This window comes from Onychomys torridus, chromosome 4 (genome assembly GCF_903995425.1).
Source record: "Onychomys torridus chromosome 4, mOncTor1.1, whole genome shotgun sequence".
Lineage (NCBI taxonomy): Eukaryota > Metazoa > Chordata > Mammalia > Rodentia > Cricetidae > Onychomys > Onychomys torridus.
The window spans coordinates 69912918-69940751 of NC_050446.1; the positions used below are offsets into that span (position 1 = coordinate 69912918).

General features: G+C 41.8%; 1 protein-coding gene across 6 annotated transcripts in view; it reads right to left on the reverse strand.

The window, feature by feature from the left end:
- Ttc17 (tetratricopeptide repeat domain 17) overlaps positions 1-27834 on the reverse strand; it is a 103775-nt gene that overhangs the window by 40581 nt on the left and 35360 nt on the right. For 3 of the 6 annotated variants that reach the window (XM_036183670.1, XM_036183672.1, XM_036183675.1), the window contains 6 exons: positions 27594-27671; positions 27234-27458; positions 26227-26413; positions 13780-13950; positions 3359-3618; positions 705-858 (listed from right to left, as the gene is read on the reverse strand). In XM_036183670.1, the coding sequence (XP_036039563.1) occupies positions 705-858; positions 3359-3618; positions 13780-13950; positions 26227-26413; positions 27234-27458; positions 27594-27671 (1075 nt within the window). The remainder of the gene's footprint in view (positions 1-704; positions 859-3358; positions 3619-13779; positions 13951-26226; positions 26414-27233; positions 27459-27593; positions 27672-27834) is intronic. The other 3 variants (XM_036183674.1, XM_036183673.1, XM_036183676.1) reach the window with 1 other exon arrangement.

Here is a 27834-nt window from a genome sequence, read left to right on the forward strand (position 1 = left end):
AAGGAGCTCCTAGTAATCAACATCTCTGTGCACATGTCTTTGGTGTCTACAAGGCAACTTTCCTAGAGTGCATTAACAGAAGAATTATTGGTATGTTCTAAATTTCTCTGATTACTCTTGTCAAACTAACCTCAGATTCGCTCAGTTAATTTTCACTGTGTACTACACATTTAGAGACAATAAGCAAAAATCTTACTCGTTAATGTTTGCTGTTCCATGGCTGCTACTGACTGGACATTTTGTTACACTGGTAGTGCTGTATGCATATCTTATTAAAGTGCATCCCAGGTTTGGATAAACTGTTCTATTCTATACATTCAATAGATTCTATTCTATACATTCTATGATTGCCCTCTGCTTTCAACAGCACTTTTATCTAAATAAGTTAAATAAGACAAACTTTAATGAATCGAACTTTCAGTCTAAGATAGTAAAAATACTCCTTTAAAAAGGGATATGGCATTTTTAAAGGAGGAATTCTATCACCACCATTTAACTGCTGGGAAAAAAGTCACCTGGGTATGATAGCGACCTTTAACCCCAACAGTTAATGGTTAAAAACCAAAGTCTGAAAACGTTTCTTGTACTAATGACTGATGTGGTCCTTTCATCTTCTCATCTGAATGCTCTAAGTCACAAAACACATCCCTTATGAGAGAGACAGTGACGGGAAGAAGAATGAGACCTGAGACATTCTCACTTACCTTGGGGTCCAGGAGACGCCACCTTTGGGCCAGTGATCTCTAAGTTGGCTTGGTAACGCTGTCCGTTCTCTGCTTGATTTGACTGTACTTTTTCCCCAGGAGGTTTCTTAGGATCCCCTTTGGGTTTCTTTACACGTTTCACCTGGAATGTGATCTGGGAATCAAAAACATGTTAGAAACAAACGAGTACCCATGAGTGACGCTGCCCCTCACTATAGATTTCAGGGGCTTTAGGGATAACTAGTCCACCAGAACTTGATGACAAGATCCTATTTCTGAAGACCCCCTACACTTTGCTCATAGGACATGGAAAAGTCAAGTTGACACTGAGGGGGACGCTTCCTCCCCACTGGCTATCTTCATAGCACAGAAGGTGCCATGCAGGTTATTCAAGGAAAAAAGTCATTGATGGTTTTATTCAGCTGTGAATAACAGCCTGCATGGGAGGATATGCTCATGTGTGCAGTACTATCACAGATACTATGGGGATTACCAATCGCTATCTGACTGGATTTAAGATCTGCTCTACAGGAGAGAATGCATACCTGTGCTGTAAATCTGACCAAGAATCCATGATTCCTGGAGGTAGGGTGGGGGGAACCCATTACTATTATTCTGCTAAATGGATACAGTATCAAAATGCCTTTGAAACTTCTATCTCTATACCCACTGATTAGTGCAGTTCTCAGACTGAATCAGAGGAGTTTGTGTACTGAGTGAATGGTGGTTGACTCAGAAACTAAGAACTGGCTGAGACACAAGGAGTGCTCGCCACAGTGGGACAACTGTACCACAGCCTCTCCTCACAAGGCTCAGGACAAGTAGGAAGAGAGGGCAGAAGGACTAAGAGCCAGAGGTCAGGAAGGGCTGGAGCAAAACAAGGTCTTCTGGAAATGGCAGGTCCACTATATCATACACTCAGAGAAGCTGTAGTTCCCTTCATAGAGACCAACCCAGTCAACTTCCCAGCTAGGATGAGGGGAAGGGCTCACAACCCCCATTCCTAGCTGAAGAAGTCTGGTAACCTCTGAGGGAGGAAGAGTCAGTGTTTGTTAAAGGTATGGCACCACATGGAGTCAACACATTCCAGTAGATGGTGTCATTCTCATTATGGTATGTGTACCCAAACAGGACTGGGTGGGTTATAAGGGGGAAAAAAAAGAGTGGTGGGTCTTATAGGAGTTAGTGGGTAAATATGATCAAGATATATATACATATGAAATTCTCAAAGAATATTTTAGTAAAAAGAATAACTGGATAGATACACTAATTACCCTGTTTTGATCACTGCACATTCACACTATATACATATGGAAATATCCATTGGAGACATAAATATGTTTATATATACTTACACCATAAATATGTATTATTGTGGTTCAATTCTGTGTGTGTGTGAGATGTGAGTACGTGTGCACTCATTTGTGTCTGTGTGTGGGCGGGTTCAGGTCATGCACGGCATGGCTTGTGTGTTGGGAGCGGAGGACAACCTTCCAGGTTTGGTACTTGCCTTGCAACCTGGTTTGGGATAGGGTCTCTTCACTGTTGTGTAGCCCAGGCTAGCTGGCCTGAGGGCTTCTGGGGTTGCTCCTGTCTCTGTCTCCTTCTCTCTGTGGGAACGTTGGGACAAGATATTTGTGCTACTGTGGCTGGCTAGTACTTGAGATGGGGGAAGGGTCCATGAGTGCACTAGAATAGAGCGCTTCTATACATTGAGATATTCCCCTAGTTGCCAATGAAAACATTTTAAATATATAGTTTGAAAAGGAAAAATATCTTCCAAAATCCAGTCCTGTTAAGTTTTTCCTTAAGCTTATTGTTACTGTTGTTGCTATTATTATTAGTAGTAGTCTGAACAATCTTACTCTGTTGCCCAGGCTAGTTTTGAATTCTTGGCCTCACGTCATCCTCCTGCTTCAGCTTACCGAGTGCCAAGATTACAGGTGTATACTGCATCTGGCTAAGTTTAATTTTAAAGATCTAAATGAAAAATTGGCAGTGAAATGTACAAAAGAATCTGGTCTTAATGAGTACATAGACACTAAAAAGAAGCACCTCATCTGTGCCAAGTCCGTGGCTTTGAGGGTACTTTATACCCACCCCACTTCCCCTCACCTCCCAGAAGTCAGTAATGCTTATATAAGTGAAATGCTTCCTGGAAAATTCCAGTGTGAACAGTGTCCTGGAATGTGGAGTACAGTAGAGCCACATACCCCAAAACCTTCACATGCGCATATTACGAGTTCCCCAAAGACTTGGATACATTTTATGAGGACTAAGATGGTGAACTCTGTGTATAATTTTGTGTTTGTGTATGTGTGGATGCATGTGTGTGTATGTATATTCAAGTGTGTGTTTATGTACACACTGGTATGCATGGGTGTGAAGGTCAAGGACAACTTGAAGTATACATCTTCAGGAGCTGTCTATCTTGTTTTTTGAGATGGGGTCTTTCCTTGGCTTGGAGTTCCTGATAAGCCTAGACAGGCTGGCCAGCAAGCCAGATATTCTCCTGCCTTTGCCTCCCTAGTGCTGGCATTACAAGCACATGCCACTATGCTTGGCTTTCTAATGTGGGCTTTGGGGACTGAACTCAGGCTCTTGTGCTTGCCTGATGGGGCCTTCTCCTCAGCTGTGAGCTGGCAAATTCTTACCCATTCTGTTGCTTCATCATCTTCACTTCTGCAGTCTCCATAACAAGAGCTCTTGGCTACTCCATCCTGGGGGCCTTTCTTCAGTACTCGTATTCCCTGCAGGTCCAGACGCCGCCCCTTCATCTCTAGTGTTCCCCCAAAGCCTTCCAGAGGCCAGGCCTGCTGAAACTCATCCACCAAAGCCAGTATCTCTTCGGACATCTTTGTTTCATCTGACTTCTCCACCTCATCAGAACCATTGCTCTCCTCAACCACTGTGCCTGCAATTCAAGGGGTCATGTTGTCAAGAGTTTCATTGCGTTGATTCAAGTGCTGAGTGGCTCAAACTTTGTTTTCAGGGACATTTTGGCTCTGCTTAGAAGCACAGCTACAGTGCCCCTTTTATAGAATACCGCTCAGCATCTTCCAACCGCATAACAGAGCACCATCCCTGCCATTAGCCTTTGCCAAAACCCTGCCAGAAAGCAATGGTGGGAACCATAGGCAGGAGCCAGGGATGGTGTTACTAGAAGAGGACAGCTGTGGCACACATTATTTGTTGTGAAAGATCATTTGCTCTATACACAAAACACAGATGGCAAAGATGATGTTTATTTTGTTATTTATTGAATATATAGGTCTTTTCAAGTTTATTCAGTTACCATGGAACAGTTATGTGCCCAGTGCACATTGCTCGCTTAATTGTCTGAACAATGATTTAGTAGGAAACTACTCTAATTCTACATGAAGGCTTCCATTTCAGTAGTTATTATTATAAAAATAGCCACATGCTAGTTTAATTTCTTTAAAATGGTTATTTATGTTGCTCAAGTATTTAAGGACTCCACAGTGGCTCTCAGTGGAATATGCTAGCAAAAATTTTCTCTCAAGAATCTAGGATGTTTGTCTTATTTTCCCATGAAGCTTACAACCATTAAGTTTCACCCTGTGCTTAGACTATGAGGATGCTCAGAAATGATCATTCTGAGTTTCTGAACATAATTTTTTCCTTTGCTAAATTGCTTACTACTTAATCTTTGCTACTTATTTTGAATTAATTGCTGGGTCTTATACTGTGTGCTTTACAAATGTCATATCCCATCCCTTCCAGAAGTGGATAGGGTACAAAAACAAAGAACAAAATCCTTCCTTTTACAACATGTACCCACTGGTTAACCTGAGAACACTGGCCTGACAGCCTCTGCCAGTTTATGATTCCTTCAGTTGGCAATTGCAGCTTTTTCAGAGATTAAGAACATCGTGTTTATAAGGCCAGTGTCAGGATTCACATACACACAACCAGACCTTAGCCACATAACTTCATGTTAGTAGTTTCTTGGCAGGGAGGGGCTAGAGTGAGAAACATGACTGATGGCCACAGATGAAGACAAATTTGCACAAGGCCAGTGGTGTTACCCTCTGCCCTCTTTCCAGTTTTTACTGCGGACACAGGAAAGCCTGAGGTCAAGACTCCATAAACCCTATTGCTGTCATTTCAAGTAAGTTCCTCTTTGGTTTCCTAAGCTGACTGCTTTTTTCTACAGCTTTTGATGGTTATGGTCAGTACTCTGAGAAAAGGGTCTAGGTGAAAGTTCCTTCTTCAGAATACTGGAACAAAAGCATCTGGTTGTTGTCTAGATCACGTGGCCAGGGGTATAAATATAGGCCACCAAGGATCTAATTTTAGGTCTCTGTCTTGTTATTGATATTCCTAATGTTCAGTCCTGAGGCCAGCACACAGCAGACCCCAGCTGCCGTAGAAGAGAGTAATGGGAGTTCAGAGCAATGTGACCTATGATGTTCTTGAGGATCTGCTGTTCCCATCTTGCCCTGTCCTTCAGGCAACTGAAGACTTTCAACTCCATGGTTTCCCTTGTCAGTGTTCACATAATGAGAGTCTGGGGCTCAGCCAGCTGAATGGCAAGCAACATAGTAGCCTTCATATTAGCCAGGAAAACAGCTGGAGAGAGCTGTCACTGGGAACCCCCAAAGCAATGTACCCGGAAGAGCTGCCTGGCGACTAGGTTGTCAGAGCTGCCTCTACTTGCTCTTCTGATTTTCAGGTTCTTTTTCTTTCTCCTCCTATGGATCTCAAAGGATTCCTTCACCCCATTCTGAGACAGGAAAGACTCTTTGATAAATTTCATCCAGCAAGACATATGGGCTTACAAAATGTGGCTTTGGCCAAAGGGAGACTACTGACTACTTTTTTTTTTCCCCCTGAGACAAGGTTTCTCTGTGTAGCTTTGCGCCTTTCCTGGATCTCGCTCTGTAGCCCAGGAAACTTGAACTCACAAAGATCCGCCTGCCTCTGCCTCTCCAGTGCTGGGATTAAAAGCATGTACCACCACTTCCTGGCTACTAACTACTTTCTAAACACACAGACTGCACAAGGAGGCTCTGCTGGTTGATGTTGTTGGGTTTTTTTTTTTGTTGTTGTTGTTTTGTTTTTTGTTTTTGTAAGGTTAACACAAGCTAGAATTTTCTGGAAACCCTGATTTAAAAAATGCCTCCATCAGATTAGCCTGTAGGCAAGTGTACGGGATATTTTCTTGATAAATAATTGATGTGAGAGGGTCCAGCTAACTCAAAGTGGTTTGGTGCCACCCCTAAGAAGGCAGGCTGAACAAGCCATGGAGAGCAAGCCAGTAAGCAGTGCTCCTCCATGGTCTCTGCTTCAGTTCTTGGCCCAAGGTTCCTTGATCTCCCTTCATGATGGACTGTGAGCTGCAATGTGAAATATGCTTTGCTTTGGTCACAGTGCTTATCACAGCAATGAAAACCCCAACTAGGACATAGGCTGTGGCTCAGAACTCTTACTTTCTTTCAATGCTGGCTGTTACGTGAAAGCATCCATGCTGTTTCCCTGCAAAATGTCTAAGTTTTCGAGGTTATTGCTTCCCAATACTTCGGTCATGTGGCTATGGACACACTTAGTATTATACAAATGCATAACTTGAATGTATCAGAGAGAGCATTTCACAATGGTAGCCAGTATTCAAGTGAAGCAAGGCCCTGGGATTACTTCAGGCTCTGCTGCTAGCATCTGTTCCAAAGGGTGTTTGAACCAGGGTGATAGCAATTCTTAGGGAACAGCACTAAACACATACACTGCTTATGTTTACTTCTCAGATGGGTGGTTCACAAATGCTGTGGGTGAGGGAAACCCGTGTTTATTTATTTAGCTTTTCCTATGCATGTGTCTATCTCTGCCATAAACTATTTGGATGGGAGCAAAAAGCACATGAAGATTTTGACTCTGTCAAATTAAATATAACCAATCAATAATAAACTTGGAAACACAAAGCTATATATGTTTGAGTCAATTAAAATTTTTTATAACACAAAATTACCCGAATGCAATCACACAGTGCTTCCCAGAGAAAGGCAGACTTGCAGCAGGGTTTAGACAGAGAAGCAGCCCGGGGGAAACTTTCTGAAAAGCGTATGTGCATTGGCTCAGGTACTCATGGACCAAATTAGAGTGGTGGAGTCTGGAAGAGAGGTTCCTACAAAAGGAACCTTTTGTTCCTAGGCAGAATAATAATGAAGCATGTGAAAGCAATGAGGATGATGAGAGCCCAGGTCTAGGAGTGGTGAGTCAGCTGGTGAAGCTGTGGGTGGCGAGGGACAAGAAAGGGCAGAACATGGGACTAGAATGGCATTTCATGGAACAAAGGAAGCTGCCTTTGGGACTGCAAAGAGAACTTTGGAAGAAAAACAGGACAAGTTTAAAGATGAGTTCAAGATTTTAAAGTCTCATGTGAATAGCAGGGTTCTACACGTGGATGTTAGTTCCCAACCTGAGTTTGAAAACAGAATTCTGTTTACAGAAGTGGAGTTAGGAAAGGGTAATAGGGAAGAATTAAAGTTTAAGGCATTTATCAGATGACTTACTTGAACATTTGCTGCTGGTGCACAGCAGTGTGATGAGGGCTGAGCTACCATAAGCCATGGAGCTTAAACACTAGAATGAAGGCAGGACTGGTCTGCAGACACTGCCCCAAGTAGAGCACTCACTGTGTTGTACAAATGTCTGCTATAGCTGGAAATACAGCCTTCCGTATGGTGAGAGCTCTGGATTGTGGAGCAATCTCAGATTTGAAATAACGCTGGAAGCAAGCAGTAGGAGTAGACTCTAGGCTTGCAGCCCGTGGGGCAGATGGTGTGATATAAACTGAAACAGAGACCGACACCCACACCTCCAGTTCTCCTTCATCTTTTTTTACCAGGCATTCTTTTCACATGGGAAATGGAGGATAAATATTGTGACGCTGAAGAGAACATGAGTACCCACAGTGAGGGTCACATGGGTTCACACTGAGTTTCAGCCATGTTAGGTATTCTGTCAAGAATCACAGAGAATAAGGGGCTGAGAATGCAGAGTATGGTATGTGCCCCAACTATGATGGAAACAGCTCAGAACAATTTCTCAATGGTCCATGAACACATGGGCATTCAGGCTGAAGTCTGGGGACCTCGTTTAAGAGATTCCAAAGGAGACTATGCTAAGACAGAGAAAGTCCTCAGAGCATGTTCAATGAGGGGGACAGAGGAACTGAGGGTGACGCAATTGTGAGAGCGGCAGCTGACATGCAGCTAGAAACAATCAGCTGAACAAACACTTTGCTAGGAAGACAGAAAAATCTCAGTGAGACTATTCTGAGGATGGTAATGAGACCAGGAGCCACAACCTCAGAAGAGTTGTTGAAGGAAATAAGTACACCACTGACACGGAGGAGTGGAGTGGGCAGGGATAACTGACTCCCTTCAAGCTAGGAGAGCATGACACAAGACCATTGGCCTCACAAGGGAGGCTTGTGTTTTAGTTCAGCATTAGAAAGGTTGGGATTGATGAACAATGGAATAGATCATCCAAGGAGAGATGGAGGTCCATGCCCAAGGTAGCTGCAGAAGCCAGTGGATGACTTGCTAGGGGCACTATGGAGGGAATGGAGCATCAGAACGGGAATACAAACATGTGACTGTCTTTTTGGGGGGCAAGAAACTGCATTTACAGTTTCAGATTTGTGTACTAGATTCACAAAAACTACATGGCCTGTAAACATCCTAAAGGCAATGTTTAAATGAGGGTCAGACACTTAAGGTCTGACTTAAAACATCTCTCTGGTCTGGTAAGAGAGGTAAGTACTAGGTAAGTACTGAAACTGAGCTGGTCTGTTTGAAGACAATCTGTCATGTCATCCAGTCTGGCCTTGAGCTTGCTATCTACATCCTGAGCTGGCCTCAAACCAGCTCCTTTAGGCCTCAGCTTCTCAAGTACTGGGATTACAGGTGAGCACCATGAAGGCCAGCAGAGTATATTCACCTTTAATAATGAGACCATACACAGGACATAGACCAACTTGGTTCTAAATTAGGATGCAACCAGTGTAGGGCCCTAAGCAATACTGTCTGGCGCTGCAGTGTCCTCTTTAAATGTCAGGATCTATTATAAGTCATGCTGCAATGCTGAAGATCTGCTGGGGACTTACCACATGAGTACTGGTGTAAAACATCAGGATGATAATCAGAGAGCAGGGCCCAGAGTAAAGCACTCACACCAAGGTGTGTTCTGAGCAGAAACAACAACAACAGCAACCAAACAGTGGTACTCTATCTTCCTCTGTGTGAGTCAGTACAACAGGAATAACAACTCAGAGGACAATCCAGGAAGGCAAATGGCATCTTCCCTAGGTGACTCTGGTACACCAGTATTTGGGCTCCTTCAACTAACAGGTACTTCCCTGTGTTAAGGACTTTGGTTCAGGGAGGTGACCTACTCAAGGTTTAATACTCAACAGTGGCAGAAGTAGCTCAAGATAGCAGTGTCTCTGACTACAACACCTATGTCTTCCTTTTCTAGTGATGGCATGCCAGTGAACATCTGTGGACCAGGGAAACAAGTACTAAGCAGTGTTCTGAAAATGTCAATCAGCACGGGACCAAACTAGGTCCTCTGAATGTGGGTGACAGTTGTGTGGCTTGATCTGCTTGTGGGGCCCCTGGTAGTGAGACCAGGACTTACCCTGGGTGCATAAACTGGCTTTCTGGAGCCCATTCCCTATGGTGGGATACCTTGCTCAGCCTTGATGCAGCGGGGAGGGCTTGGTCCTGCTTCAACTTGGTATGTCAGACTTTGTTGTCTCCTCATGGGAGGCCTTACCCCCTGAGGAGTGAATGAGGGGTGAGCTGGGGATAAGGTGACAGGGAGAAGCAGGAGAAGGGGAGAGAGGGGAACCTGGGGTTGGTATGTAAAATGAAAAAAAAATAAATTAAAAAAAAAAAGAAAATGTCAATCAGTGGCATCTTCTTCACTCTTAGCAAAATGAAATTTTTAAAAAAGGATACATGAGTAAAATTCTTTCCTCTCTGGAGAAATGTGTGTTGGTGTATAAGGTGGCCAGATGTACACTTTTGACCAAGACTGGCCTTTATTCTGAGATCATCTTTGTACTTCTCTTAGTAAACTCTTCTGATCATTCTTACCAACTAAAAATGATGTTCTCATCCATCAAATCTCTATTTCTGAAGACCACTAATAATGAGACCCCATGTATCAGGAGGCTATATATGTGTTTTAGATATGCCACTACTGACAATCTGAGGGTGCTATCTAACTTTCCTGAGCCTTAGCTGGCTCATCTATAAGGTGGGCTTAATAATATCTATTTCACAAATTAGTACATGATGCATAATACTGTATAAGTTATAAAATATCACTAAAAGGCAGGAATTACTGTTACAGTTAATAGTCACTAGAGAGGACTTAACTATTTGTGCTTCTTTAAATTCTTTCCCCCTAAACTAGACTTCTCAAAATGTCTTTAATGTCTATGCTTGGCTGTGTTTATGAACACATACTACTATATGTTTGTGGTAAAAAGCAGGACTTGTTAAAACTGATAGTCACAGCAGAGGAAGCCTACTGATAGGAATATGTAAACCAAAAACTGTTCTCCTGTGGACATGTTATTGGTACCTAGATGATTAGAAAAAGAACTCCAGGTGATTGACACATGGTCAAGAAAGCAAGTGCTCTCATACTGTAGCAGAATCATCAGAAACAAAAGGAATCTGTCTGAGTAAGTCTGCATGATACTGAAGAGGCCCAAGAAACTCCCTGCCCTGGTCAGGGTAACTATGGCTCATCCCAAGTACGGGGGCTGAACAGAAGCACATGGGAATGGAATTGAAGATACACAAACGCTAGGTGACTGCTCTCTCAGGCAATGATGTGTTATACAAAAGGGAGATGGGGCAAAATTGTGGTTCAGTTTTATTCTGAATTGTCTTAGAGAAAAATAATGACTAACGTCGTAGTCATAAATATCCCAGATACTACAGAGTTGTAAATGGAATAGGGACCATTTCTATAAATGGGTAAAATACCCTCAGCATGACTCAGTGTCATTTCTGATGACTCTCCATCCAAGAAACCTCAGGATGTTCATGGAACTGTGTGGGTGTACTGGTGCCAAAAAGACACGAGATTGCCAGGCATAAGAGAAGAGTCATCCTGATGTAAATGAGCAAACTGTCCAGTTTAAGGATAAATTCTTGGGAGTTGCTAGGTGAGATTTAGTTTCCTAAACGTCTAATACTTTGCAATAGAACTGATTATTTCTCTAACTCTATAAGGGTGAAGGTCACAGTGGGTAGAAAAGACCAGAGGTGGTCTCCCTGAGGACTGATTTGCTTCTCCTATACAGGAGCTTTTAAATATTTAATAGTAGGAGAAAAGCTTTTGTATTAGTATTTAGTTGTGCATGCACACACATATGTGTACACGCATGCGTTTGGAGGCGAAGGATAACTGTGGGAGTTAGTACTCTCATTGCACCATGTGGGTTTTGGGAATAAACTCAGATCATCAGACATGTCAGCAGCCTTCCTACCAACCTTACTTGGTAAATATTTTAATTCAATCCACAGAAGGCAAATACCATATTCAATTAACAAATGTAAGATACTCTTTACAGACATAGGACATGGTATGTAAAAAGTTCAAGACCTGGGTATTGAAGAGAAGGCTCGGTGGTTAAGAGCGCTCATGCAGAAAATGTCAGTTCAGTTCCTAGCACCATGTCAGGTGGATCACAGCCACCTGTTACTGCAGCTCCAGAGGAGGCACATCTTCTTCAGGCATCTATATTTATGTGCACATACCCACATACAAATAATTAAAAATGTATTTTTTTAATACCCAAGTATATTTATTTTTATTACTCAACTGTATGCTGAGTATTGGGGGCACACCTTTAATTCCAGCACTTGGTTAACAGACAGGTGAATCTCTATGAGTTCAAGTCCAGCCTGATCTACATAGAGAGTTCCAGGACAGTTAGGGCTACACAGTGTGAGACCTCAACTCAGGGAAAACAAAAACAAAAAAGTATGGGGCTGCAGAGTTAGATGAGCTGTCAAGTGCTCTTAGCACCTGATGCTTTTGCAGATGACCTAGGTTCAGTTCCTAGCACGTACATGGCCCACAGTCTTCTCTGTAACTCCAGTTTAAGGAGAGCCAAAGTCCTCTTCTGGCCTCAGGGGCACCAGGCATGCATGTGATGTTCATAAATACATGCAGGCAAAATACTTAACACATGGAACAATAAGTAAAAATAAATCTTAACAGCTGGGGAGACGGCTTAGCAGTTAAGAACACTTGCTGCTCTTCTAGAGGATCTGGGTTTGCTCCCCAGCACTCACATGGTGGCTAACAAGCCTCTGCCACTGTTCTGATGCCCTCTTCTGGCTTCTACAGAGACTGCATGCATGTGGTACAACAGACATACATGAAGGCAAAACACCTATACACATATAAATCAATCTAAAACAAAAAATTTTTTAGTGAAAGATCATAATCTGATGGAAGCCAAGACACACAAACAAATTTCAATATATTAAATGTGTTTTGTAAAATGTAGGAAAAACAGAGCAGATGAAGTTCTTTAAATGTTTGAAAACCTTTGGGAATGCTTCACAGAGGAGGCAACATTGGAAATGTACAGGATCTGTCTTCCTTCCTTCCTTCTTTCCTCCCTCCCTTTCTCCCTCCCCTTTTGAGACAGTCTCACATATACCAGGATGGCCTTGAACTCCCTATATAGCTGATATGTGAATCTCCACACCCAGTTTATGCATTTCTGGGGAACAAACCCATGTCTTTGTGTATGCAGACAAGCACTACTATTTAAGATACATGCCCAGCTCAGGAAAGCATTTCATCATAAGCCTGTATGAAAGACATAGAGGCTAAAAAGAACCAGGCCTTGAGAGAAGAATGGATATTGTACTTCCTGCTACTGGTTTAGTTACAATGAGGATTGGGGGCCAAACTACTTCATAGCCCATATTAATTCAGATTCTTCTGAATCTAATAGAGAGTTCCAGAAAAATTTAGACTTAGGAAACTTACCTGATTATAACTGCATTTCAGAAACAACTCTTTGAACACACCAGAAACATAACAATGCCTGCTTCTGCTTTTAAAATTCTGTGTCCATTACGGGCATTACCTTGCTCTCTTTCTGTTTCTACACACACACACACACACACACACACACACACACACACACACATATATATATATATATATATATATATATATATATATATATATATATAATTCTAGTTCTATATATACTTATATGTGTGCATACACAGAGGGATAGCAAAAGGCTACCGTGAGGGAGACAGATTAAGAGGAAATGCAGAATTGAAGAGGGCCTGTGTCAGTCAGTAGCAGAGAGAGGCTGAGGAAATGAAAGCTACAGCGGGTCTTAGAGACTGAGGAAACCAAGGGGACCTTGGGTGAGTTGAGCTGCAGTCACAGGATGGGATATGGGAATTCAACATTTCAGGAAATAGACCAAATGTAAAGTCAAGTTCAATAGCAGATATCTTAGATTTAAAGCCCCTGTACATGACAATAAAGAACCTACAAAAATCAGTCTGGAGCTGTGGAGAAGCCTTAGGGCAAGTACATCGTGGGAGCCACTGGTGTATTCACAGCAACCTGTGCCACCCAAAGCCACTGCAAGGGAGGAAAGAAGGTCAGGACACAGGTATCCCCCCGACACAGGACAGAGTAAGTGAGGAAAGTGAAAGAGCATCTGTGGTCAGGCCAGGGTCAAGGGCAAAGCATTCCAGAAGCCACAGAGTTTCCTTTCAGTAGTGACTCACTCCAGAGACTGAGAGTGTTAAGAAGCAGGACCGCACATGCAGGAATCAAGTCTGTCTAGCAAGAGAAGTACGGAAATGGGAGAAAGAGTGAATTCCCCATTACAGTGTCCTTCGCCTCATCATTTGATGGTCAACCTCCTGACTCTAGGAGTGGCTGTTAGAAGAAGGAAACAAACTCTTGTGAGGAGAGAAGAGCGCAAGCCTGGTGTTGGGAGCTGATTTTCCCCAGGAGCACAGCTCACGTCAAGTCAACTTACTTTCAAGTCTAAGGGCATCTGAGTCCCTCCCTGAGTTCTCAACAGAAAGCACAGGCTCCTCCTCTGCTCCTTGCTCAGAGGGTTCTTCTTCAGCAGCATCCAGTGACTGTGGATTGTCAAAATATTTCTGTTTGTCATGGCTGATGTCCAGGCTTTTCTCATGACAATGACCTCAATGACAAGAGACACAGATACATACATTAGAAACATCTCTCATGGTGCCTCACAATACAAGGTCCCGACACACCAAGAGCAAAAGCAACACTGCAGATAACGCAGAAGTCAGTACACAGGAGTGTGTGTGACTCACAATTTTGCACTGAAATTCACGGTTTGGCTGCTGTGCTACTATAAGAATCAAGTATTTTGGTGAAAAGCTGGCAGGCCATGAAGATCAAGCCTCAAGATCTGGTGTTTATCCCTCACTGCAAAATATCCCCTTGAAGCTAAAAACCCATAAAAAGTGAGGAATGAAGAGCCTGAATGTGTCTGAGAATAGTGGGTTATAGAGAAATATACTATTCTTCACGTAGCTCAAAATGAAACATACCAAAAGGTGAGGTGAAGTATATGCCTTAAAACCCAGGGAATTAACGGAGAATGATAGCAGCAATCTCACATTAAGACTGCAATGTGAAAAGGTTGCCTGATTTTCTTCTAGACAGTATGTTCTGGCTGCCTGGGTAGAGATGTTCTAAGAACAAAATGTTAAATCTTGAATGAGATCCTGACACTGCTGGCTACCTTCTTGACTCACACAGTGGGACTGATCTCACTAGAGTTGTGCCGTGAGTCAAAAGATTTGATCCTATCAGTGATATCTGTTGACACAACAGCTCCCAGTATTGAGTCCCACCTGATGGTCGTTTTCTGGGCCAGAGAATACTAATCCATTATGTCCAGTGTGGTAATAACCAGCCTATGACATCTCTCCTTTGCCACTGTTTGTTCAGATGGTCTGGCTCACTGAACGAGTGTCTTTCCCTTCCTTTCTGTTCTACGTACACTATCACAGAAGATGTGGTCACTGGGAGGCCACAGATTTCTTATTATAGACAACCATGTGGTTAAGGATACGTAAGTAACTTCTTTCCTTTACCAGGACATTTAAGCGTGACTACAGTCTGAGGAGTCACTTTCCAGAGAACTACTTCTCACATACAGCAAAGATACTGCCAAAGCCAGGATTCAGTTTCAAGAGTTCTTGCTTTCAAGAAACATACAAGCAGCTTGGGAAGACAGCAAAGACAAGACACAATGCTGAGATGGCATGGTGTGCCAAGTCAGTCCTTCCAAGGAAACACCGAGGAAGCCTAACTTCAGTTCTGAAGCATCCCATAAGCCTACAGAAGGGGAACTGCAAGGATAGGTGCCAGTATTTATGGAGTGCTTTGTGTTTTTATCCTTCCACTAACCCTTACTGAAACTGTTTTAGACACAAGGAGACTGATTCATAGTGACAATAATAATTCAAACTAAACTAAATGGCAAATCTGGAATTTGAGTCAGACCTATCATTCTTCACTCAGGAGTCCTTCTAACAGAGAGGATGGATGGAAGGCAGAATTGGAGGCAAAGAAAAAGTGTGTCGGAGCCAAAGGAGCAGGAATACAACCTGACAGACAGTGTGCATGCACATGTGTCCACAGAGGGCCATCGGGAAGGGAGCCCTGAGCAAGGGGAAGTGCGGTCTCTCCCGACATTCCACCATGGCAGGACAGAGGGTGCTGGTTTGTCCCCACCTGTGTCATCACCATCTGGCATGAACAATTAGGTACAGAGAGCTAAACATAATAACACTGAAATAAAAGGCAACATGGACAACTCTCCACACCAACTGACTCTAATGTACTATGAAGAACTTCACACTTCCTAGAGGTAATTCTTGATTGGGATATAAATAAGCATGGCTATTAAAAGCAGAGAGGAAATACTGATGATACAGACTGATTAAATCATTTTTCACCTTGATGAAGGTTGTGTAAACTGTGATATTTTCAAAGGCTGATTCAGTTTTCTGATGCTATCCATCACATCATCTTGCTTCACCTCTCCCTTTTCCAACTGCAAAAATATTTCATCATTTAAAATGTTTGCAATAAAAAAAAAATGTCTCGAGGCACCTGTAAGGTATGATCTTCAAAAGCCCTCAAAGCTAAAGTTGGTCTTCCTGAATAGCCTCAGCCCTGGACCCTCCTGGGAAGCAACATCTGTGATGCTGAAGAATGTCTTGTCCTCCAAATCACAAACCCAGGCTAGTAGCTCTCGGGGGAAACAGAAGGGGAAGGAAGGAAGAACAGGAAGTGATTTTGTATGAGGCATCTCTTAACAGTATGAGGCATCAGAATAGGCCAAGGAAGACCAAATGCTTTAAATATTAAGACTGTTGGAGCTGGAGGGATAGCTCAGTAGTTAAGAACACATACTTATCTTGCATAGGACCTGAGTTCATTTCCCAGCACCCATGTTGAGTGGCTTCATAACCACCCATAACTCCAGCTCCAGGGGAACCTAAGGCCCCTGGGTTCCTCAAGTACCAGCACTACTCACACACAGACACAGCGTATACATAATTAAAAATAAATTTAAAAAAAATGAAGAACTATTAATGTTAAATTTCTTATACAAATAGGTAAAAGCAGACTGGTTTTGAGTTAATTGTGATTGATCTAAGTAAATGAGTTACTGGTAAGTTGAGGTACCTAACTTTAAAACTCCATTTCCAATCATCTGGGTGTGGTATGGGACAGTGTTAGTGAAATACTTTAGAAAGAGCTAAAGTCTGTATTCTCTAGACCTCAGTACACTTCTGTTCCAACTCAGAGGAGAAATGACAAGCCTTGAAAAACATTATTTAATTTCCTGGTAGATTATATTCTTGTTAAAGATAAGAAAGTATTGGACCTAGTACCACAAAACAACACCCAAAATAGATGGATATGCTGAAGCAGGAGTAGTTGAAGCCAGCATGAGATATATAGTGAGACTCTCTCATGAGTCAGACAGACAGACAGAGAGACAGACAGACACACACACAAACACACACGCACGTGTGCATGGAAAGTCACAACAACATTTTCTATATACAGCATTTACTTTGCATTGAGACATATGTCATAATTTTTAACGAGAACCTCATGACTTAAATGAAATGCTTTAGCTAACAAGGTCCCAATGAAAGACAAGTGTTCTTCTATGCATAATGCTCTGGACTTGCTTATAAAGTGTTTTCATCTAATTCAATTCTAACTCTTCTTTTCTTGTAGAAATAAGAGACTGTAAGGCAACCCCAGCTAAACAGGGAACTCCAAAGAGGGCTTTTCTGCTTCTGGAACCGTGGTGCGAGCTTCAGGGATTCAACAGCTCTTCTCTGTGTGGATGGAGCACCTGTTGTATACTGGTATTACTAAGACTGACCTAGCTTAGAAGAGTGTTGTGGAAAAAGAACTAGTTAATAGCCCTTGTGAAAGTGTAAGTACTTTGTGGGAAAAGGTACAACTGATTTGTGGATACATTTTCAGAGTAAATTACCTTCTTGGGAGCTCCCATCAATGCTGAGGTTAGGCAAACCTCTTTTCTTCTCATTAATTCTGTTCAGCTAATTCCTAGAAGACGACTCTGCACTTCTAACAAGAGTTCTCACTTACATGCTAAGGTAGGTCTCAGGCAGTGTGGTATTCCACACATTTAACCCCAGCATCAGGCAGGCTGAGGCGTAAGCATCAAGAACAAAGCCAGCCAAAGTTGCGGAGCAAGACTCTGGAACTCTTGGCCAGGTAACTATACCCGGTGTCGCTGAGAAGATGGTTTGGTTCTTTTGGCAAGATCATGGTCAGGAGCACAGCTTGGAATCAGATTTCCTGAGTGCCAATTCTGTCTCTAGGATGTCAGTATTATAAAGCAGAGTGTTACTTTGTATCAGATCTCCCAACTGTAAACTGAGTTTAAAAATAGTTTGGCTTTACTCATTTGTTGTGAACTGCAGAGAAAGAGTGAGATCATTGTGAGCATGAGATAAGCTGCTGCTGTTATTAGTGTTGTCCCCTTGAGAAGTCACAAAGGAACAAGAAGTTCTCCTGGTATGATTGTTCTTTAAAACAAGGCCTTTTGGCTCTGGCTACTGAAGAATCTCTTAGTATGACCCACTGGAAGTTACTGAGGTATGGACCTAACTTCAGAGAGTGCATATATGTTCACACATGTGCATGCATATCTGCACACATGTGTGAATGCATGTGTCTGTGCATTGTATGTATGTCTGTGATGTGAGTGTGTGTGTGTGCGTATCTGTGTGTATGCATGTGCACAAATGCAGGCCTGTGTTCAGGGGATGCTGGAAGCACAGATCCTACCAGTCTTTGAGGAGAAACAGCAACCAACTCAGCTCCAACTACTCAGCATTTCTGAGCCCCCAAGGCATCTGTCAGAAGTTGGCCTCCAAGGGACACTGTAAGAGACAGTGCTGCATCGCCCTGCAGCACAAACCTTCATGGTGGACGCCATGTGAAGGAAGCTCAGTCTACACTTAGCTCCGTGCAGCCCACAGCACTTTCAACATTACTGATACGTGTCAGAGCTTCATCCAAATCTTGCTCCTACTAAGTTCCTGTCCCTCCCAAACAAGAGCACTGCTTTCAGGTATATAGTCAATTCTCAAGACACAGGGATGAAACTGATTGGTCATGGGAGCTAGAATTTGGAGGCTCATAGACAAGTGGGCTTTGTGAATGGTGGACTACTCCAAAGGTTTGCCCACAGCCCTGCTCTGACAGCTCAGTGACACTCTGCAGCAGTCTCTGTTCTTCTGGCTGTGAGGTAAGCTACCTTACAGGAAGCGTTCTGTGATGTTTGCTAACTATAAGGCACTGGAGGGCAAGTGCAGGTCTGTTATCCTTTAACAGAGATGAATTACTCTCCAGAGTTTGGGTCTTTCTCCAGTATCTTCTACTCAAAATTATGCAGTTATAAAACCAAGTTTTGTTTTATAAGTAGATAACAGAGAAACACTCGGCAAATGTTTTAAAAGCAAGCTATATCACTGTTTCATATTTATTTCTCTTGTAAATAATCTTTTTTTAAAAAAGGTAACAAAAAAACCAAAAAATGCAGAAAAGTAATAAAATAAATCACTTCCTGAGCAAAAATACAACTTTCAGTTCTTCACCATTCTTACATAAAAGAACTTAAAAATATTATCAGGGAATTTTTACTGGGTGGCCCTCAGGCTTTAGTATTAGTTACTGGGCAAGCTTCCAGAAGAAGGAAGAATCCTTACCGGCAACAGATACCTTTGTGTTGGGGTGGTAACAGTGACAGTCCTGTGTACACCTTCCCTTTTTAAAGATCAAGATGAACACTCCATGCCCGGAAATCAAATTCCACCTTAGTCAAAGCCTTAGCACACACATTTGTACAAATCAACCATCTATTTTTGTCCAGTTTCTTTATCTGATCCGAAGAAATAAGCTACTGCCCTTGCGTGCAGAGACTCGTGGGGAACAATTAAGGAAAGCACTGCTAAAATAAGGACTCAGAACACCTTGAACCTGGGAGAACGTGGAGCAGCTGTTAAGGAGAGCACCCCTTTCTCTATGCTGACTTTTATTGGGGAGAACAAGAGAAATGACTGTATCAGCAAGAACGCTTCCTTAGATCTCTTATCCAGCAATTACGGCCCAGTGGAATTCTTTGCAGAAACTTTAAAGTAATGGCTGTATGCTGACTGACCTTCAATGTGCATTGCCAGAGAGAGAAGCTGTCTTTAACACCTGAATCGGCAATCTTTGCCGTACACTGGGATTCCCTTCTGGTGAGGTGAATGAGTCAGAAGACAGGTAGGGAAGAAAGAAAGAAAAAGAAGCAAAGCACATGACTGTGTGTGTGTGTCTGTGTGTCCCTCCAATTTACACATTCTGGAGTTGGATTCTATCCCAAGGGAAGTAGGGGAGTGTTTATCTGTTTGGTGGTAAACTGATCTCTATTGTCATAGAAAACAAAAAGCTGCCTATAAACTTGGCCCCTTGATTCTGCCACACAGCCTTTCCTTAGATGACTGAGCCAGGAAGCACAGCCAGTGTCAGTGGAAGGAGAATCAACTCCACGAAGTTGTCATCTGAGCTCCACATGGGTGTCACGGGACATGTGTCCTGACCTACCACATTATGCACACACCCAATAACAAATAAATAAATGAAAAACTGGAAAAAAATATTGTGTTCACTATCACTGCTGTGGAACCAGCTCAGTTGTGGAGCACTTGTGAGCACATGTGAGAGCCTGGGTTCAATTCCCATCACTGTGTGGAGTGAGGGAAACAACAGACTATAGACATAGCCACCAGAGCTCGCTCTTACATGTTTAATTTTCTTAGGTATTACTTGACAAGGACTCTGTGCCCCACTTCTTTCTGCTGGGGACTTACTCCAGGGCCTGCCCATTCTAGAGAGGCCCTCTGTCACTTCACACTCCCAGCGTACATTACTAATCTATACTGACAGGATGGACAGTTGTAGAAAGAGTTGTAGAAATAAGGGTCAGTAGGCTCATTTCTCAAAAGAAAAAAATTTTACATGTAGGATACAGGATTTTTATTATCATTTAAGAAGAAGGCCTGGAATGGTGATGCATTCCTGTAAGCCCAGCCTTCAGTAGGATAAGGCCAGAGGATCACAAATTTAAGTCCAGGCTGAGCTATGTTGCAAGGCTCTGCCTAGGACTAAACAGCCAGGGGTTATTCACATATTGTCTTAGTTATGGTTTCTACTGCTACGATAAAACATCATGACCAAAAGCAAGTTCAGGAGGAAGGAGCTTATTTCATCTCACAGCTTGTAGTTCATCATGCAGGGATGTCAGGGTAGGAACTCAAGGCAGGAACCTAGAGGCAGGAGCTGACGCAGAGGCCATGGAGGAGTGCTGCTTATTGGTTTGCTCCACATGGCTCACTCAGCCTGCTTTCTTCCTACACTCATACCACTAGTCCACACCCACAATATGTTTGGCCATCCCACATCAATCACTAGTTAAGAAAATGCCCCTATAGACTTGCCTACAGCTGGATCTTAAGGAGGCATTTTCTCAATTGAAAGTCCCTCTTTGCAAATGACTCTAGTTTGTGTCAAGTTGACATAAAACTAGTTGGGATATATATATATATATATATATATATATATATATATATATATATATATATTCACTGTCTTTCACAGCATGAAATATAAAGATAAAAATAAGTTAGAGTATTATTTCTTTGTGAGTGCGTGTGTTCGTGTGTGTGTGTGTGTGTGTGTGTGTGTGTGTGTGTGTGTGTGTAGGTCAGGACAACTTTGGGAGTTAGATCTCTCCTTACACCATGTGGGTCTTGGGGAATCCAATTCAGATCATCCTGCTTGACAGCAAATGCCTTTACCCACTGAGCCATTTTGCCAGCCCCAGAGATAAAACTTTTGTTCATAAAAATCTAAGTGCTGGGACCCTCTAAAGAAAAACACTGCTTGTTGACTTAATACAAGTACAGTTACCAGTTTCTGTGCAAAACCCAAGGCAATTCACATGCAGCAAACTAAGGAGCAAGACTCAGAAACATCAAGGTATCATGCTAAATGAGAAAGAGCATCTTGTGCACTAATCTTCATAATCTAATAAAATTCATACTTTTTTGTATGCACACACTTCTTTTAAGGGATAGCACTGAAAATACAGTGACTATACTACTATTATTAAACATCCTGAGAATCTACAAACAGAATTCTACTCCATGGCAGTGGGGTGGTTTCCAGTGTGTTGAAAGTATGAGAGCTCATGAAGGAGCCAGACTGGCAGGAAGGCAGCGGCTTGGATGAGTTTTAGTTTTACTGACTGATCTTTGATTTGGGCTAATCATAACCTTTGTTTCTAGACCCATAACTCCCAGACTTTTTCTTATTCTTCCCTTATCATATAGATACATGTCAAAAGAAGTATCTGGTACCAATAACTGCAGTCCTTAAAAAATTTTAATTATTTTGTTGAAACAAATGGAGGTGGTCTAACTATATACTGAAGTTCTCCTCAAACTGGATCTATAAAAATACCTTAAAGACAAACACACACACACTCCCAGCAATTCTTGTGAAGAAGTGGTGACACACAGGCTCTCAACTGCAGGTGGTATATGCTGCAGAGTCTGCAGGAGGCAGCAACATGCAACCTTTCTTTCTTTAAACTCTAAATTACAGAATACTGTGCACAGCAAGCCATAAGTCTATAGAAATTCTGGCTAAAACCCCAGAGAATGAAATGTTATAAAAGTGACATTTCTGTAAATGCATGTGATAAATACAGAAACACTGTAAGAAGAATATAAGGTGATCCATTTGTACATCTCAAACTACTGAAGTTCATACACACGGTTTGGAAATCGTTGCAAAGGCTATCAAAAACGTATTGTATAGAAACTTGCCTAATGTTCTATGATATGTTGATATTTATGTCTGACTTATTCTGTAGAATATCTATTCCTAACTTCTAAATATCTGGTGTAATGTTTTTAGATAAAAAAACATGTCTTGGTGCACTGATGGTAAGGCCCTATTGTTGGTGGCATCACATACTTGGGGCATAGAACAGTACTGACCTGGAAACACCAACCCTACTGACTAGCTTAAATAGTGCTGGAAGGTGCTACAAATGCTTCCAGAAGAGAAGAGTAGTCATCAATCTCACTAAGGTAGGAACCGTGTGAACTACAATAATGAATGGCCTGGTAACTCCCACTGTGCAATAATGCCAGGAATGCTGTGGGAGTAACCAACCACTTCCTGAGATTTAAGACCTAACCCATACCTAGCACCATTATTGGGCCCAAAACCTATGACTAGTTGATCATAGGCCCTAGGAGAGAATCTATTACTACTATTCTGCTAAATGGACATATTATTAAACCATCTCCTATTGATTTATCATTGTATCCATAAATGAAGGCATCTCTTAATCTTCATTTAAGAAGCTTCTGTTTACAGGAGGTAATGATCAACACAGAGACCCATAACTGGCTAAGGGACAAAGAATAAGAGCCTGTAGAATGTTCAGCCCTAAGTAGAACACATATACTAGTCTCTCCACTTCAGAGACTCAGGATTATTGTGGAAGGGAGAGTGGAAGTTTAAGAGTCAAAGACAGTGGGTGACTACAAGGAAGCAGTGTCTTCTGGACACTGCAGGGCAGCTGCACACCTGAACTTACAGTGGTTGTGGCAGCATGCATAAGACCCATGCAAGTTCAAGCCACACTAAATCTTAGCATTAGGGGAGTTGGGCAGGAAGTTCCACTTCCTAGCCAAAGAGCTGCTTGGAGAGAAAGGGTCAGTTCTCTCTCTGAGTATAGCTTCTGAAAAGTTGACCATGCTCTAGTGGAAGATCACACATTCAAGAATATGTGGACAGCCTAAGTTGGCCTTGATGTGGGATGGGGCACAAAGGGAAGAGAGAGAGAGGGGCTCTGAGAAGAGCTGGGGGGAGGGAAGGTGAATATGATCATAACACGTTTTACAAAATTACAAAGAAGTAATAAAAACTTGAAAAATTCAACCTTTTAGTCTTCCTTCATAAAATACTTGAAATGAATTTGTTAAAATAATACACAAAGAAAAATTCAGTAGTAAAATTTACTCAGTGCGATCACTGAGATTCACACCTAGGAATGCTATGGCAATGCCACTGGTTAGACATTTTCCTGTTCACATGATCACCATTTCAGACCGACTGACTGCGGGGAGAGCCTGTTCTAGTAATCAGAGCGAAGGCCTCATGATTTACATAGCTACTTAGGGTAAAAGCCTGAATCTTGTCGAGTTTTTGCTCCTGAGTTCTCTCTGAAAGAACAATAGTGGTTCATCTCCTAAGCTAAACTGTTTCCTTTCATAGTTGTATTGGACCCGAGGATATCACTGAGATAATCTAGACTAGCAGATGCTCCATATCTGATAAAGATCTGTCTCATATTATTTGTTCCTGGACAAGTTAGGCTCTTGGGGACAAGTCCATCACAACTAAATTCCTTTTGTTGACATAAGTGACATAAGAATAAAATGCAAGAAACAAAAAAACAAAACAAACAAAAAGCTGAACAAAAGTATATGACATTAATACAAAGGAAAATAACCTTTAGAGGAAGGTTACTAATATATATAAACCTCCAGGAACCAAATTTTAAGAGAAGTGAGAGAAGAAGGTAAGGACATGAGTTCCTCCTAATCAAAGACCCTTAGTAAGAAGAACAAGGCTCTTCTTGGGTAGCCACTGCCATCTAATGACCACCATCTAAAGACCACTGCCATCTAAAGACCGCCACCATCTAAAGACCACTGCCATCTAAAGACCACCACCATCTAAAGACCACTGCCATCTAAAGACCACTGCCATCTAAAGACCACCGCCATCTAAAGACTACTGCCATCTAAAGACCACTGCCATCTAAAGACCACCGCCATCTAAAGACCACTGCCATCTAAAGACCGCCATCTAATGACCATCATCTAAAGACCACCGCCATCTAAAGACCACCATCTAATGACCATCATCTAAAGACCACCACCATCTAAAGACTGCCATCTAAAGACCACTGCCATCTAAAGACCACCGCCATCTAAAGACTGCCATCTAAAGACCACTGCCATCTAAAGACCACCGCCATCTAAAGACCACTGCCATCTAAAGACCGCCATCTAATGACCATCATCTAAAGACCACCGCCATCTAAAGACCGCCATCTAATGACCATCATCTAAAGACCACCACCATCTAAAGACTGCCATCTAAAGACCACTGCCATCTAAAGACCACCGCCATCTAAAGACCACCACCATCTAAAGACCGCCATCTAAAGACTGCCATCTAAAGACCGCCATCTAAAGACTGCCATCTAAAGACCGCCATCTAAAGACCACCACCATGTAAAAGACCACCACCATCTAAAGACTACTATCTAAAGACCACTGCCATCTAATGACCACCACCTAAAGACCGCCATCTAAAGACCACTGCCATCTAAAGGATGAAGTAAGAACAAGAAGCACACTTTCACTTAAAAAGCTCTGGATACCTGGTATTTACTATACATTGCTTTAAATTTTCATTTTTATTTAATGTGAACATGTGCATATTTGTGTGTGTATGCTGTTACATATGTGGAGGTTGAAGACAACTTGTGGGAGCTGATTCTCTTCCTCCACCATGTGGGCTATGGGAATTGAACTCAGGTCTTCGTGCTTGGCAGCATGTGCCTTTCCTTGCTGAGTCATCTTATTGGTCTTACTATGAATTTCTAAAGGCTGACTTTTATCCAGTTATCTACTATATTATAAATAGCTCACTTAATTCTCTCAGCAAGCATGTGGCAATTTTTATTGTCTTTCAATGCATAGGTAATGATGTTATTTTGCTGGGATCAGATCAGTGTATTGCTCAGGCATGAATCTGTATAATTCTAGAGCTGGCCACATGACTATTCCTTACTAAAATACTATCCAGGCCTTCCTTATTCATGAGAACCCTAATTCATATTATGCACAACACTGATATACATCTGACCTATGTTATTATGCTGCTGAGAGACTTTGGTATTTAATAATGAAAGGACATTTATTCCCAATTCCATTAAAATCCTGAGGCAGTCTGGCAAAGTGAATCAGAGAAACTGGTTTCTGGTCTTAAGATTATTATAAATTGTCTAAGTCAAATCACATAAACTGGGTGTCAGATTTGTTCAATTTTGAATATCCAAATTGAAGGTACTAGAATGCCAGCTCTCTGCATAAGCATTACACTATAACCTGGACATCAATGGAGTGTCCACTGCTGCTCCCCTAGCACTTGCTAGGTGCTGAAGATCCATATACATGTAAACGGTTTCTATCATATCTCAAAGGCTGACTGTGAAACAGACAATCTTTTCCTTATAATGAAGGTTACTAGAGTTCATGTGACTTTTAGAAAGGTTTCATACTAGTTCTACTGAGGCAGACACACTTAAAGAGAAGGGACATCTTTGATGCACCATTAGGTAACCATTGTAAAAGTGCAATAAAGCTGAAACACTATTCTGAAATGCACAGAGCTGTTTTCAGGGACTAAGTACATAGAACTGTGCTCATGACACATACTGACTTCATGAATTTCCTTTACCATGAATATCAGTTAGGGTTAAACAGAAATTTAGAGGGGAGAAAATACATAATCTCTCAATTCCACTGTATATTTTAGCCAGTATTTCTTAACTACGATTTTGGAAACAAATTAAACCTTATCTCCTAAGGCATTTCTAAGAATTAATGAATGAACTTCTTTGCTGTACACCTGGAATTGGCTTTCTAAAATCCTGAGGAAGTTTCTAAAACTATCTCTGTGTTCTTTCAATCATGACAACAACACTGGTTGAGCTATTTTTTTCTGGCATTTAACAGGTGCTTACCACTACAAAGAGAAGAGGTGATGTTGTACAGAAAAGGGTAAAACTGCATGCAGCGGATCAGCTTCAAGCTGCTCTCACACTCTGGGCATTTGGTAGTTAACTTCAAGGCCCGTCTGAAGGCTTCAAGTGCCCCGCTGACATTCTTCAGAGCAAGGTAAGCATTTCCCAGGCTCAAAAAGGTCAGGGGCTGAAAAGAAGAGAAAAAAAGCAATCAGCAGAATGCAAATGAACTGCTGTTTTTTGAGAAGCATAAAACCTTCACATTATACTTCTTTGAGCTTTCCTTAGGTTGTTCTGTAAAGGTTACTGCTAACCTGTTCATTTTATTCATACCAGCCAACTCTAAAATGTACAATATACACGAGTGTACCTTTTTGTAAAGATTAAAAACTGCTAGAAGTTGTAACTAGTTTTACATATGTAACTCAATGAATTTCATATTACATATTAAAATACCTTGGTAACTGCTACTCAAAATGATATATAAAACAATTAGAATGCTTCCAGGATCCCAGAGATTCCTAACCCTATCCCTAAAGCAACCATTGTTGAGATATTATGACTTCTACCAGCACACATTAACTTGCCCTTTGTGAAGTTCACATGAATGGAATCAAACAGCAAGTTCTCTAACATGTACATATAAAACACATTTTTTTTCTCTGGAGTTGAGGACCGAACCCAGGGCCTTCTAGCAAGCGCTCTACCACTGAGCTAAATCCCCAACCCCTAAAACACATTTTTTATAGCTTCTTTTACCTAATCTAGGATTAGTTCATGTGGCATTTTCAAATAAGCTAATTAGTTTTATTAATGTTAGCTCAGAGGCAATATACTGTTACTAAAGTGTGAGCTCTATGATCAGTAATAATCAAAACGAAATCTATTTTTTTCCTTGAAATATGCAAACTCTACCTTGAACAGCAAACTTGACACTTTCTATAACCCTCCTAGATAAAAACAAAGCACATTCTGCAACCAAGCTGTTGCTGTAAAGAGCGCCTCACCTCGGAGCTGTTGACGGCGAGAGCTTGTAGGAGCAGCTTAGTAGCATCAAGATGAAGGCCATAGTGAATCAAAAGGTTGGCCAGGTTGACAAGAGGGATGTCCTGGTACTGAAGCGGAGCTAAATTCAAAGCCCTCTGAAGGCAGGCGATAGCAAAAGTGCTGTTTCCTACCGCTCTCCAGTACAGTCCTGCTTCATTCAGAATGAGCCAGACCGGAGCATTTGGCTGAGAATGTCAAAGTACTTCCATTAGGTAAGAAGTACAGTACTGGCTCTACGCAGACTCTTTAACAAATACATAGAAACTTTAATTGCACATAGTAAGTACTGAAACTTTAGAGGCCTCAAACAAATGACTTACCTTGTTAATAGCATGAAATAAAAAAGACCCAATTTCTTCTTCTGGGACAGTATAGTTTTTAATACGGGAAAGCAAAATCTGAAAATATCAAAAGAAAGACTGATTCAATTGTAAATAACAGGGAAGACATTTGGAAGAATTTCTATGATGGCCGTCTTTAAATGAGTACCTCAGGATTTTATTCACTCATTTATTTATTTATTGTGTGTGACTGTGTTTTGTGTATGTGTGTCCCTGTATA